Genomic DNA, 13,050 nt, shown 5'->3' with positions numbered 1-13,050 from the left:
ATATCCAAATCCACCACTTCTTTGGTAACCATAACTATCACTAAACTCTAGCATGTAAGAAAAATGAGTATAAAATTGTTACGTGCAGCTTAGATTTCAAGCAGATAAAAGACACTGCTGTCAAGAATACAAGTAAATATATTCACTTTCTTTTTTTCCGTCTCAAGTAAAACTTAAATCCACACTAAGGTAACACAATTTTCCAGAAACTAGGGAATAAAATCATATTCTCCCGAAAAGATTAAGATAAATTTACGAGTAATTACCTTCTTCTTGAATTTGCAGATCAAGACAAATCTTAACTTGCAGATTTCAGTGTTTAACCTGTTCAACTTGATTTAGAGTTGTCTGATGACTCCTCCTTAATTCAGCAAGGAAGAAAAAAATCATCAGTAAAAGCCAAAAAATTTATCTGATGGCTCTCAATTTCAAACACAATATCTTGGGGCACAGCCGTAGAACAAAATCCATTACAAGACTAAACTAAAACTAAATCAATGGCAATGAATTTAACAAACCCATTTTATAGTCTTAACAAACTATTTTGACTCCAGTTTTGGTTGAGGCTAAATTGCAGTATTATTCCTGTTAACCTATGTTGCAACCAAAGCCATGCTTACCTGAGCGTGGGAGTGTTGTCTTTCTCAACATATCGCCTGACCTCCTCTGTGACACGCTGGATCAGAACTTGCAGCATGACTGCACGTGCAGACGTCAGATGCAGATCAGACTCCGCAGTCTGTCTCTCTTCTCTCATTTTCTTAACTTCCTGTAAGCGAGATTATTTTTTTATGTAAATATAAAGTTTTTGGTTAGGTTTTTCGAATAGTATCTACATTTTTATTTTGTAATTTGCCCAACAAATTTAAAAGTTAGAAAAGGAGCATGTTCAAAAAAGCCCAATGGTGTTCACTCTGTATAACTTCCTAAATATATGCATAGTCTATTGTAAATAACAGATCACCCACCAAAAAATTAACTGAACCATTGAAAAGTTTATTTTTAGTCTTTGCAATAGCATGCCTGCTTGACTAGTGGTAGTGACATAGAACTCCCAAGTCTGGTTGAGTTCAAAGTTCAAATATAACTAGCACTACTAAGTTGTAATGGTTTTCGTACATTATGTTACAAAAATAAAAACACTACATTCCAATGATTGAAATCCACCCTCTTCCTTGTATTTAGGGTTTTATTTGACACCTGAGAAGGTAGATTTCAATCCTTAAAACTGAATGTTCTATTGTAATATATAATGATGGCAAATGTAAAAAACCCTATTATTCTTTCAAAACCGCCAATAACTAATCAATAATTAACTTACAGTACCACAGGTAACTACCATTAACTACTAACTTATATTCCACCCAACTTAGTAGTCCTTTTTTAATTTTTATTAATACAAGGATCACTGTTAGAATACATTGCTGTTTCATATAGATTTCAATCTTATTTTTTAATGCTATCAGAATAAAGAAATTGAAAGCCATTTTCTGTATTATTATTTTTGAAAGACAATGTTATTTACATTATAAGCACTAACACTAAATTTAAACTTTCTTCAGAAGGTGAATAATCAACATAGCTGTAAACAATGAATAATGTTTTCTATGTCTATAATTTTGTATTGAGCCAAAAAAAGACAATTTTATGACTGACTAACAGCTACAGTTTTCTTTAGAATTATCACACTCAAGAACCACTTAAACGCAGGTTTACCTGCTCTGTACATTGACTTAGCTTCTGAGCATTTCATGTGTGTGAGGTCCTGGACACAAATTCATTGAAGCTCCAACATATTTTAGAACCATTTCCAAAAAAACATGTATATGCCATTACCAACTAAAATGGTTGTAGCTGTAATATAAAACAAAACAAAATGCTTTGCCAGTGGTTAGACTGCATAATTTTAATCAAAAAACATCCACAAAAGAGCCAATTATTGCTATGTTAGACAGATCCGACAAGTAAGTGGAATATATACAAAAATCACAATATAATAATATTAATATGTGCACTTAATTTTGAAAGGATTAGATTAAAACCTGCTCTAGTTTTGCTGTGCCACTGTCTAGAGCTGCTGTGGCTCGATCATACACTCTCTTCTTCTCCTCGTACTCAGATGTGACGGTTTGTACAGACTCCCTCAAGGGCCTCAGTTCTACATTGACAACAAATGTCAGATTATTAAACAAGATACACATATGTCAGAACAAGTGTTGCATAACAGGCTTCAGTAAGAATAGAATGAGGTACAGACAACATCAAGGGCCTCAGTTCTACATTGACAACAAATGTCAGATTATTAAACAGAGATACACATACAGAACACATATGTCAGAACAAGGCTTCAGTAAGAATAGAAGAATGAGGTACAGACAACATCAAGGGCCTCAGTTCTACATTGACAACAAATGTCAGATTATTAAACAAGATACACATATGTCAGAACAAGTGTTGCATAACAGGCTTCAGTAAGAATAGAATGAGGTACAGACAACATCAAGGGCCTCAGTTCTACATTGACAACAAATGTCAGATTATTAAACAAGATACACATATGTCAGAACAAGTGTTGCATAACAGGCTTCAGTAAGAATAGAATAAGGTACAGACACCATCAAGGGTCTCAGTTCTACATTGACAACAAATGTCAGATTATTAAACAAGATACACATATGTCAGAACAAGTGTTGCATAACAGGCTTCAGTAAGAATAGAATAAGGTACGGACAACATCAAGGGCCTCAGTTCTACATTGACAACAAATGTCAGATTATTAAACAGGATACACATATGTCAGAACAAGTGTTGCATAACAGGCTTCAGTAAGAATAGAATAAGGTACGGACAACATCAAGGGCCTCAGTTCTACATTGACAACAAATGTCAGATTATTAAACAGGATACATATATGTCAGACCAAGTGTTGCATAACAGGCTTCACAGACAGACACATCAAACTCAATATCTGACTCTCAGATGATGGATTCACTTCTCTGTTTTCAATGTTATTATTCTGATCAAATGAAGAAAGTCATTTTAAATGTTGGATTTCATCTTTTTAGAGTTTCAAAGTGATTATTACATGTCTCTAAATATTCGGCTACCAATTTAAGGAATAAATACAAACAGTATGAAATGTTTTTTTCAACCTATTGTTACTGGAAATTTCATTGTATTTATTATTCAGCATTAATATTCTTCATACAAAGTACAGGCCTTTTGATTTTGGGAAAACTTGTATTTTTGAGTTGCATCTCATTTTAAAGATTTATTTTTGGATTGAGATAAGAACAAATTGATTTAAAAAAAATTACATTTGGAATATCTGACAAAAATGGCAACACTTAAAGATTACAAATAAATTTATGATAATGACAGATAAAAACACGAGTTTTGGTCGGGCTATGTAAGTAAACTGTTTGTTTTAATGTTTCTAGAGGAACAAAAATAAGACATTTTATTAAGCATCCTGCATTATTAAAATCTGTTAATCATTTGGAAACCGGACTAAAATTGTTATGCTAAAAAATACCAATACATAAACATTTTGTCAAATAAACTTTTCATGGTTAAATCAGCCATTTTGCACAATTACGAAAGTAATACATTACTTCCCCAACATGTAAGCCACCATCACAATTAAAGTAAAATTAAGTATTACAAGTATTTTTAGAAGCAGTTTGTGTTAAGTCGATAAATATTTAAAACACTTAAACGGAAAACAAATTCTAAAACACACTTAATATTTTTGAGGGTTTTTACATAAAAAATACTAGAAAGGATTTAACCTTTCCAATCCATTTGGTATCACTCTAAATTTTATTTTCCGTCTCAAAATCAGTACCGGTATAGTATATAACAGTTTATATTGATTAACGGGTATGTTTATTTCTAAGTGTACCACAACTAAACAACAGATTTGAAGTCTATTGTAGCAGTAAAAATTTCAATTTATTTGTATAAATATAAGGTTAAATACTATTTACATCTGTATTTGTATATGAATATTTTCGCACCACCATCAGTGGTAAGAATGTATCCAAAGGGTTAATGTACACCATTTTCTTTTAGTGGTCCAACTTTCATTTGTCTCAACATATGGATATAATCTTTAAAAAAGAAGTTTGATTTTAAAATCAGTTGTCTTAACAAGTGAGAGATGGCACCCACAGTAATCAGCCATAATTTTTCAAATTATGTAATATTATTATGATTAACAATATTAACAGGTTGAAAACTCATGAGTTTGATTTCTTCTTATACAGGGTGGCGCAAAAGTCACTGGACAGTTGGTTAAAATAAGACTAGATTTATTTGAAATTATTTTTTATTACAAACAATACTTACAATTATTTTTTATATTCAAATTGTTTTCCGTCTTCATTAATACATCTTTGAAGTCTTTCTGGAATACTGTTACATACTCTACGCCATAGTGTGGGATTGTCCAAATCATAGAATGCGTCATTTATGTAGTCTTTCAGTTTGTCAATAGTATAAGGCTTTAGAGAATAAACAGAGTCCTTGACTACTCCTCATAGGAAAAAATCCATTGGTGTGATATCTGGTGAATGTGGGGGCATATCAATATCTGCCTTTCGACCAATAACTTTTCTTTGGAAACGTTCGTTTAAATAATCACAAACGGCAGTGGCGTAATGTGGTGGAGCACCATCGTGTTGAAAATACAGTTCTTGAAAGTTTTCTGCAAACGTCATGAGTCCTGGTACCGCGTAATTCTGAAGCATATCCAAATATTTATCTCCTGTCACTGTTCCTTCAAAAAAATATGGTCCAAGTACGCCAAATGATGATATTGCCCCCCGAAACACTCACACCAGGTTGATTCAGCTGTTGCTCTAACAAAAGACTTTGATTGTCAGTATACCAATAAGTACAGTTATGTCCGTTAACTTGTCCGCTTAACTTAAAATTGGCCTCGTCAGACCAAATAATTTTATTAAAAAGGTTAGGATCATGTTTGTGTTGGTTAAGCATCGATCCACAAAACTGAAGTCGTCTATCTGGATCATCTTCAAGTAACCCGTGTAATAAACGTGGAATGTAAGATTTATAATTCTGTTTGTGTAAAATTCTTTGCACTGACCTTCGTGATAAATCCAGCTCAGATGCTAATCATCTGGTTGATTTTCGAAGACTTTTGGTTACAGCTAAACATACCTGCAATAAATTGTCATCAGTTGAGACTGTTGTTGGGCGGCCAAACCTTGATGCATCCATAACAGATCCATGTTGTTCAAATCTATCTTGTATGTTGTACACTGTTTGTCTAGACGGTGGTTTTGATCTAAAGTGTATTCCCCATTCATTAACAACTGCAGTAGCACCACTTTTATAAAATGTTTTTTAACGCGAAAATCCTTTCTTCTTTCTTTAACATTATGACTAATGTTTAAAAAAAAATTCTATTAGAAAAATAATAATTCGGGGACTACAGCTTTAAACACATGTCACAGATGAACCCACCAGTTCGATTGTTGTGTGTTTCATTGCATTATATTGCCAACTTAAAAAGGCATAATTACCAACATTTAGTAATACCAACATCACAGACAAAAACTATTGTACTACGTCTTGCTGTTTTTTTTTTCTTCTTTTAACCAACTGTCCAGTGACTTTTGTGTCACCCTGTATATTTCTTCACAAGACCTTGACATATGTTAGTCTTTTACTCACTTTGTTTTCAAAATAATAAAACATTTGCAAGCCTCTGCATCAAAATCAACAATATTTTCTGAAACAAACATTTAAATTTATAAATACAAATCACGCACTTACAATGCATTTTGCATGTTTTTCTTTCATTTTTTTCGAATTAAAAACAAAGTAATTCAAGTTTTTATTTATATTCTTTAAAAGGTCCACCCGCCAATTTGCTCATATGCAACCTCCAACAAGTGTAAATTTTACGTCAAATTGTACTGTACTTGCAATATACTTTTTATTTATAGAGTTTTTTTATGCAGATTATTTAAAGTAATATATTCTGGGAGACAGTTTATCAAACTAGTTACAGGATTTTTTTTAGAAGATTTCATATTATAGGAAAATACGAATATAGAAAGAAGATAAAAAAGTTAAGCGTGAGCAAATTGCTTTTGCACGACCTCTAGTGCCCAGGAAATAAGTGTGATCTCTCACGTGTTAACTATTAGGAAATGTTTATAATTTAATGCAATGTTGATAGTAAAATAAATAAATTAGGAAGAAAATGAAGACAGAACTATTAATAATGTAAATTGGACAATAACCCTGCAGATTTTACAAAATGGTAGATTTTCAAGATTTAGTGTACCAAATTGATCAGATTCTAACACTAACGCTACATATAGCCTTTTCTAATGGGAATCTGGTAGTTGTACGGCTGAGCAAATACACCATGATAGATCATAGGAGACCAGAACTGATTTTTTTCACTTGTGCTCTATATCCATGGCATACACGTACCATTGATGAGAGGAGCCAGTTGCGTCTTCCGGAGCGATATTTTTGCCTTCAAGTCGGCTACAAGGTCGTCTGCATGGTCAATATTCTCATCTATTACATGTGGGTGTTTATCTCCTTCCTGAAAAAATACAGTTATTTTCTATGAAATCTTTTTGTCATAGGACAAATAGAAAAAAATTAACAGTGAATTTCTGTAAACTTACCCATAGACAAAAGTCAGTAAAATTTCCACAACTCATATTAGCTTCTACTTATACAGTGGATAGGTTCACACTGTGCTAAACAATTATTTGAACTGGTAAAATCAAACTCACAATGTTTGTGAACATGGAAGATTTATCGTCCAAATAACTTGTACTGTTAACTGCAAATTTAAGGGTGTTTTTGTAGATACCCATATAAACAGAATGATGCTGACACTACAGACACCTCCTACTGAGATCCCACGGAGCAACCACTATGATGAGGGATAGTGGGCATTTTCCCAGTCATCCTACACAGGAAGAAGGAGAGGTTTTCCTTGTTCCAGTCTCTACCAGTCAAAAGTGGGCAGGGAAGAGATCTCCCTCATGTTCAGGAGTTTCTAACACTAAGGGAGCTCCACCTACTCAACAATCATCCTCTGCAGTAAACAGGGGCTATCGATCAACCATTTTACACAAATATCTCAACATTTGCGGTTAATGATGTGCTGTTCCTGGTTTTCCACGGAGTTTTTTTCCTTCCTGAGGGAAAAGGACAGTTTGTCCCCGTGCTTAGTCCTAAAAGAACCTTTGCGCCTCCCTTGCATTTAATTTTGTGCCCTCAAAGTCCGAGGCTTTTGCAAAAACCAATCACATTTAAGGGCTCCTGTTCTCTAATGTCCTTGGGGCTGAGGAGATATGCTCCCAGGTATCTTTTCCGAGTTTCTACGATGGCAGGACAATCTAACCAAATGTGCTCTGCTGACTCCTCCTCCTCTCCACAGAGTCTACATTCGTTACTCTGGCTAAGGCCTACCTTCATAAGGAGTTGCCCATATGTAAGTAACATCGGTTTGTCCTGTACCTAGTGTAGGTTCAGCCAGAAATGAACCCTTCTGAAGATGTAATATCTTTATGAAATCAATAATAATTCATGTATTTTAACTATTGTACAAGTGACATTGCCCTTACAATACAAAACATTTAAATACAAAAAATATATATTTTTGTAACTATACAATCTAAAAACCATTAAATACTACTTTATCAAACGTAGGCAAATATATGGTACTTAGATAGTCAAAAGTTCCTAAATTTGTTTAGTAGAATTATCACTACATGATTCGGAACAAAAGTCCCATCATCAGGTGTATAAAATCGAGAAAGTCAACAGAAATTAAAAACACGTAAACATTTAATAAAACAAACAGATTTAATAATAATTAAGAGATAGACATGATAAATACTTTACAGATGGTAGGCCTACCACACACGCACAACCACAGACCCGAACCAGCTGGTCAGCACCAAAGACACTGAAGGCTGAAAGTGTCTTCCATTGACAAGGTAAGATACCATATATTTGTCTACAATTAGAGTTTCCTGGCTATTACAAACATGGGTTTATTATCAAACAATTTTTTCCAGATTGGTAAAATCGACTGTGTCCTCAATAAAACTTAATATTCATTTTATTATCTTATTACCTCACCAGTCCCCAGCTCTGAAAGCTTCCCCTTGAGTATATCCAGAGTTCGAGCCAGGACACCGCCTTCTGCCTTGAGTTGTGCCAGTTCTGCCCTCTGTCTTTTATAGATGGAACTGCGGGCCCGCAGCTTGGTCACGTAGCGCTTGAACTCCTCCCCCCTCAACACCCCCTGTTGTCCCCCTGCCAGTCTCAACTGCTCTGTCACTGTCTGTAAGATGAAAACAAGCACTACCTCTTACCTTTGTGGAAATTCAAGACATCTTTAAACCTATATGGTTGAAATTTTGTTGAAGATCTATCTATTTTTTGGATTCGTTTAGTTGATCAAACACAAAATTTTACAGTGTAACATTTTACTGAATTTATATATTCAACTTTCAATAATGATAAATAACCATCAAAACTAGTTCTGGTTGTTTTGATTTGAACTGCGAGTTTAATGAGAAATTTTTAACATCTGCTATTTCACCTTAAACTCTATACACTACCTAGATGAATATTCCTAGATGAGAAGATTGATGGAATGTTTTTTTTCATCAGATATAGAAGTTTCTCATATAGCACCATCTTTTTGTTCTCTGCAGTACCAACAAAGGCACATTTTCAGTGAATTATGGACTAGGATGTGATTCAGGATAGCACCTTGGATCTTTATTTCATTCTTTTTTATTTACTGAAATTTCTAAATCAGACATTTGAGTAAAATTATTTTGTTTACTGAAGAGAATTTATAGTATGTGAGATTGCAAAACTGGAAGCAACACACTGAATTATCTTTTAAAAATTAATCAAATAGCCAAACCAAAATAATCTTTTTGTGAGCATCCCGGTGAATTGAGAGAGGTATTCCAGCGATTTGAGTTGCAGTAAAATGTTGAATTTTATAATAATTTATGTCTACTCCAAAAGTATTAACTCAAAGACTTCTTTGTTTAAACTTTGTGATTGATGATGGATAATTTGAAAGAATAGTATTATTTTAGATATTTCTCATCCTCATATGTAAGAAAAAGTTTAACAGTATGTTTGGAGGATTTAAATCCACCCTCTTCTTCAGGTCTCAAAAATTTGGGTTTTGATGGTAAATGTATTAAATCCTACTATCCTCTCAAAGACAATCCATCACATCTGCAGCAACTAATTACTGCCTGAAGAATCATTAGGAATAATTGCTTTAATCATTATAAATACAATTTGGAAGATAACTTATGTATTCAGACAGTTAAATATTTTCAGTTATTTGGATATAAAAAATAAACTTATTTCACATACTAACCATTTTATTACGAATCCTTATGAATGATAAACCATAAGGATCCAAGTTAACTATTGAAAAACAGTACTGTACTTGGATGTTACAACTTTCCTTCTCTTGCTTTCTATATCTTCCTGATGATCTGGATACTTTTAGTAAAAGATAAGGATGATAGGGAGTCTGGACCCCACTTCCCGTAACACTATAAATTATAATCAAACAAACTAGGCTAAACATGAATTCCATTGTTAAAAACTCTGAAAATACCATTTGTCAAGAATTGTATTTATGTTTTGGTCTGATCTTATAGCTTAACAACAAAAGTAAAGAAAACTATTAAAAATGATCAAAAATATGTTTCTGAACACGCCCATCCCTGAAGCAAATATTAGTTATCTACACCACTTCATTATTGTCATAATATGATGTAATGTAACATAATGTGTTACAACTAATTTACAAACTGCGAAATATGATCATATATATGTTTTTTGACAACAAAGAATGTTTAAATATAAAAGACATTTTTATTTCTTCCACAATTTTAATTTATTTTAAAAGCGCTTTCGCCGGTCAAGGCATCATCAGAACTGATCTGGTTACTTCTATCAAGCATACAAAGCAGAAAAGGAACTTTTTGGTAAAGGAAATTAATTGAGAGATAAATGAAGTGTATTACCTCAAAGTAAAGTGAGTGAGTGACAACTTTCAGGGACATTGACAAAACACTTTTTCCTTACCAGTTGAAATTTTATCACATATCTTTTAACATAAAATCAGCTACATAACATAAAAGTGTATTTATAAATGAAATTAAAATACTAGTGTTAAGTTTAGGATTAGTCCTGACTGGCTAAGTTTAGGTCTGTGACTCCTCCAGAAAGGGGTCACACATCATTTACAATGTGATTCATCATTTGGTTGCCTGTTCCACAATCGCAGAACTTATCTTCAGCATGTCTCCATTTCAAATTCTAGTTGTGATTTTCACCCTCATAGTATTTATTATACATGGTAGGAGGTACTAACATGTTTCTGTAGTGGTTTAACATCTACATATGAGAAACTAGAAATCAAAGATCTTTCTTTAAAGAGAAACAAAAAGTTTGTACTAAATACATAAAATCAACAAAGTAATTAAATTTTCAATAAAATACTATATTTTAAAGATTAGTTTCTTCTTCAATAATCCTGATAAATTTATGATTTTCTCTACATTTGACCTTCAAAATGTTTTTAAAATGAAACCATTTTTAAAGTACTTTGTTTTAACAAAATGTGTTGCTTGAATTAAAGCAGATAAAATCATTTGACGATTTGGATATTTTTGTACTGGAAGTGTGGGAAAACCTATAGCTTTCTGCGGACCCGCAGGATATAAAATAATGATGACATGATGTAGCACAAGACAATCCCAGCTGAGCATCAGTATCCAGAGGTAGATCTTGGTGAAGGAACAGCCAGCCATTTCTTATGTTTAATTAATTTAAAAAATCAATAACAACAGAACTCTAAAACCCCTTACTTATAACTTATATCTCCTTACCCAAACATTAATAATATTAAATAAACTCCATAGCGCATCCTGTTGAATTCCCTCGGCTGACGTATTGAAAGACCTATTCACACATTATTTTTAAATGTGCAAATGATCACTACAATTTAATACCAAAATTAACAATAATTCTAAAAGAATTTATTTAATTTTCCACTTACTGACATATCGAAAGGAAGCTGGCATAGCAACTGGTCACTATCCAACTCTCTTGCCGACCCGTACCAGTTCACTAAACTTGAACGACTCCCTCGCTTATCTTGTAGCCCTTATTACCCTCACTCTCTCTCTCTCTCTCTCACTCACACATCACTCAATCATCTGTTTTGGCTCATTGGGTCATTCTGCCAATAGAAATAATATGCAATGATGATCATCCCAGACTCACATTGATCTCCTCGAGCAACTTATTGTGCTGAGCCTTGAGCTCAGAGAATTGCTCTGCGATGGAGTCTTTCTTGCGAGCAATGATGGCTGCCTGCTGGCGGAAGGGAGCGAGCTTATCCTCTGCTGGGTTACTGGTGGCCAAGTGCTTCTCTACCAGCTCGTTCACTTCACTCGTCAGCACCTGAATCTGTTAAAAAAACAGTCAATATTTTAAATGTTTGCATTTATAGACAAAACATCAAAGACACTTCTTGCAAGAATAATAATTAATGGAACTATGTTTATTTAAAAATGTGTCCAGGAAAAGAAATGAAAACAATTTTGTGTAACCTAAAATGTAGTGTACTGTGTAGAAATTCATTCTAAGAATTATGAAAGAATAGTAAATTGTGTATGTGTGACACACTAATTGTTATGATAACTACAAGTGTGCTTCCATCTTCTATTGCTTTGTTTCGCTGCACATTATTTCTTCTCAAAGTAAAAGGTTATCTCGCTTATAAAATAATATTATTTTGGGATGTGGACACAATAAATTTGGTTCTCTGAAGAACAACTCCACTAATTACTCCTCTATTCTATCTCTGAGTAATATTGTATCAACACTGTGCAGTTTTGGTAAGAGAGCTATTACGAGGTGCGACAATAAAGTAATGAGACTGATGTGAAAAAAAATTGTGCTTATCGTTATAGTCAAGTTTAGTGTTGTCTCCTTCAAAGTAGTTCCACCTGATTGCACACACTTTTTCCAGCACTTCTGCAATTGATGGTAACATTTCTGGAACTCATCTTCTGTAATATCCTCCAAGACCCTCGTCACAGCTTTTTGAACATCTTGTGATGTTTGAAAATGGTGTCACTTCACCACCGTTTTGACTCTTGAAATAGAAAAAAGTCGCACGGAGCAATATCTGGTGAATAAGGTGGCTGTGGTAGTACTGAAATTTGTTTTGAAGTTAAAAATTGCTGAACTTACAGAGTAGTATGGGATTATCGTGATGCAGAGTACAATGATCCGAAATTTTGGCACGGATACGGAAGAACTCTTTTACAAAGCTATTACTAGACGAATCGTTTATCAATTGATGTTCAGTTCTTCTGTTATCATTTTCACGGACAATCTTCGATCAGATCGTACGAGTTCACGCTCCCTGGTCAAGTTGACATTCGTCCGTAAGGTTGATGGTTGTCCACTGCAGTCTTCATCTTCAAAATTCGTTCTGCCTCACTAAACATTTTTTGCCAACGAAAAACTTGAGCTCTTGACATAAACTCCTCTCCAAAAAAGCCTTCTGAAGCTTACCGTAAGTTTTTGTTGAGTTTTCACCCAATGTAACGCAAAGAGAAATGGTATACCATTGTGCAATATTATGCGGTTCCATTTCCGTGACGAGAGACACAAACGTGTTAACTTATTACAGCACACCTCAAAACTGAGCAGTTGCATCGATGTGCCGCTTGGACTAGAAGCAGCTTATAGATCAAGGTTAAAGATATTGTACCTATGCAAGCCTGCAGGGTTGCCACATTTTGCAAAGAAAATCAGTCTCATTACTTTATTGTTGGACCTTGTAGACATAATACATTAACAAGTAATGTTGTCACTTGCTACTGTGAGACTGCACAGATCTAGAAATCTTGAATATATGAGTAGACTAAAACTAATGACAATCTGAAATTCTCATCTAGTAGTGATTGTAATCAATCCACC

The 13,050-nt window shown here is 33.8% G+C and overlaps 1 protein-coding gene across 1 annotated transcript in view; it reads right to left on the bottom strand.

The window, feature by feature from the left end:
• The window catches only part of LOC124364967 (intraflagellar transport protein 81 homolog), a 29,237-nt gene that overhangs the window by 3,209 nt on the left and 12,978 nt on the right, over positions 1-13,050 (bottom strand). Inside the window, exons 7-11 of the mRNA XM_046820820.1 lie at positions 11,341-11,526; positions 8,141-8,350; positions 6,472-6,589; positions 2,043-2,158; positions 621-769 (exon numbers count right to left, since the gene is read on the bottom strand). Coding sequence (XP_046676776.1) covers positions 621-769; positions 2,043-2,158; positions 6,472-6,589; positions 8,141-8,350; positions 11,341-11,526 — 779 coding nt within the window. The remainder of the gene's footprint in view (positions 1-620; positions 770-2,042; positions 2,159-6,471; positions 6,590-8,140; positions 8,351-11,340; positions 11,527-13,050) is intronic.

This window comes from Homalodisca vitripennis, chromosome 6 (genome assembly GCF_021130785.1).
Source record: "Homalodisca vitripennis isolate AUS2020 chromosome 6, UT_GWSS_2.1, whole genome shotgun sequence".
Classification (NCBI taxonomy): Eukaryota; Metazoa; Arthropoda; class Insecta; order Hemiptera; family Cicadellidae; genus Homalodisca; species Homalodisca vitripennis.
Note: the sequence above shows the minus strand (reverse complement) of the source record. Positions and strands in the feature narration are given on the sequence as shown.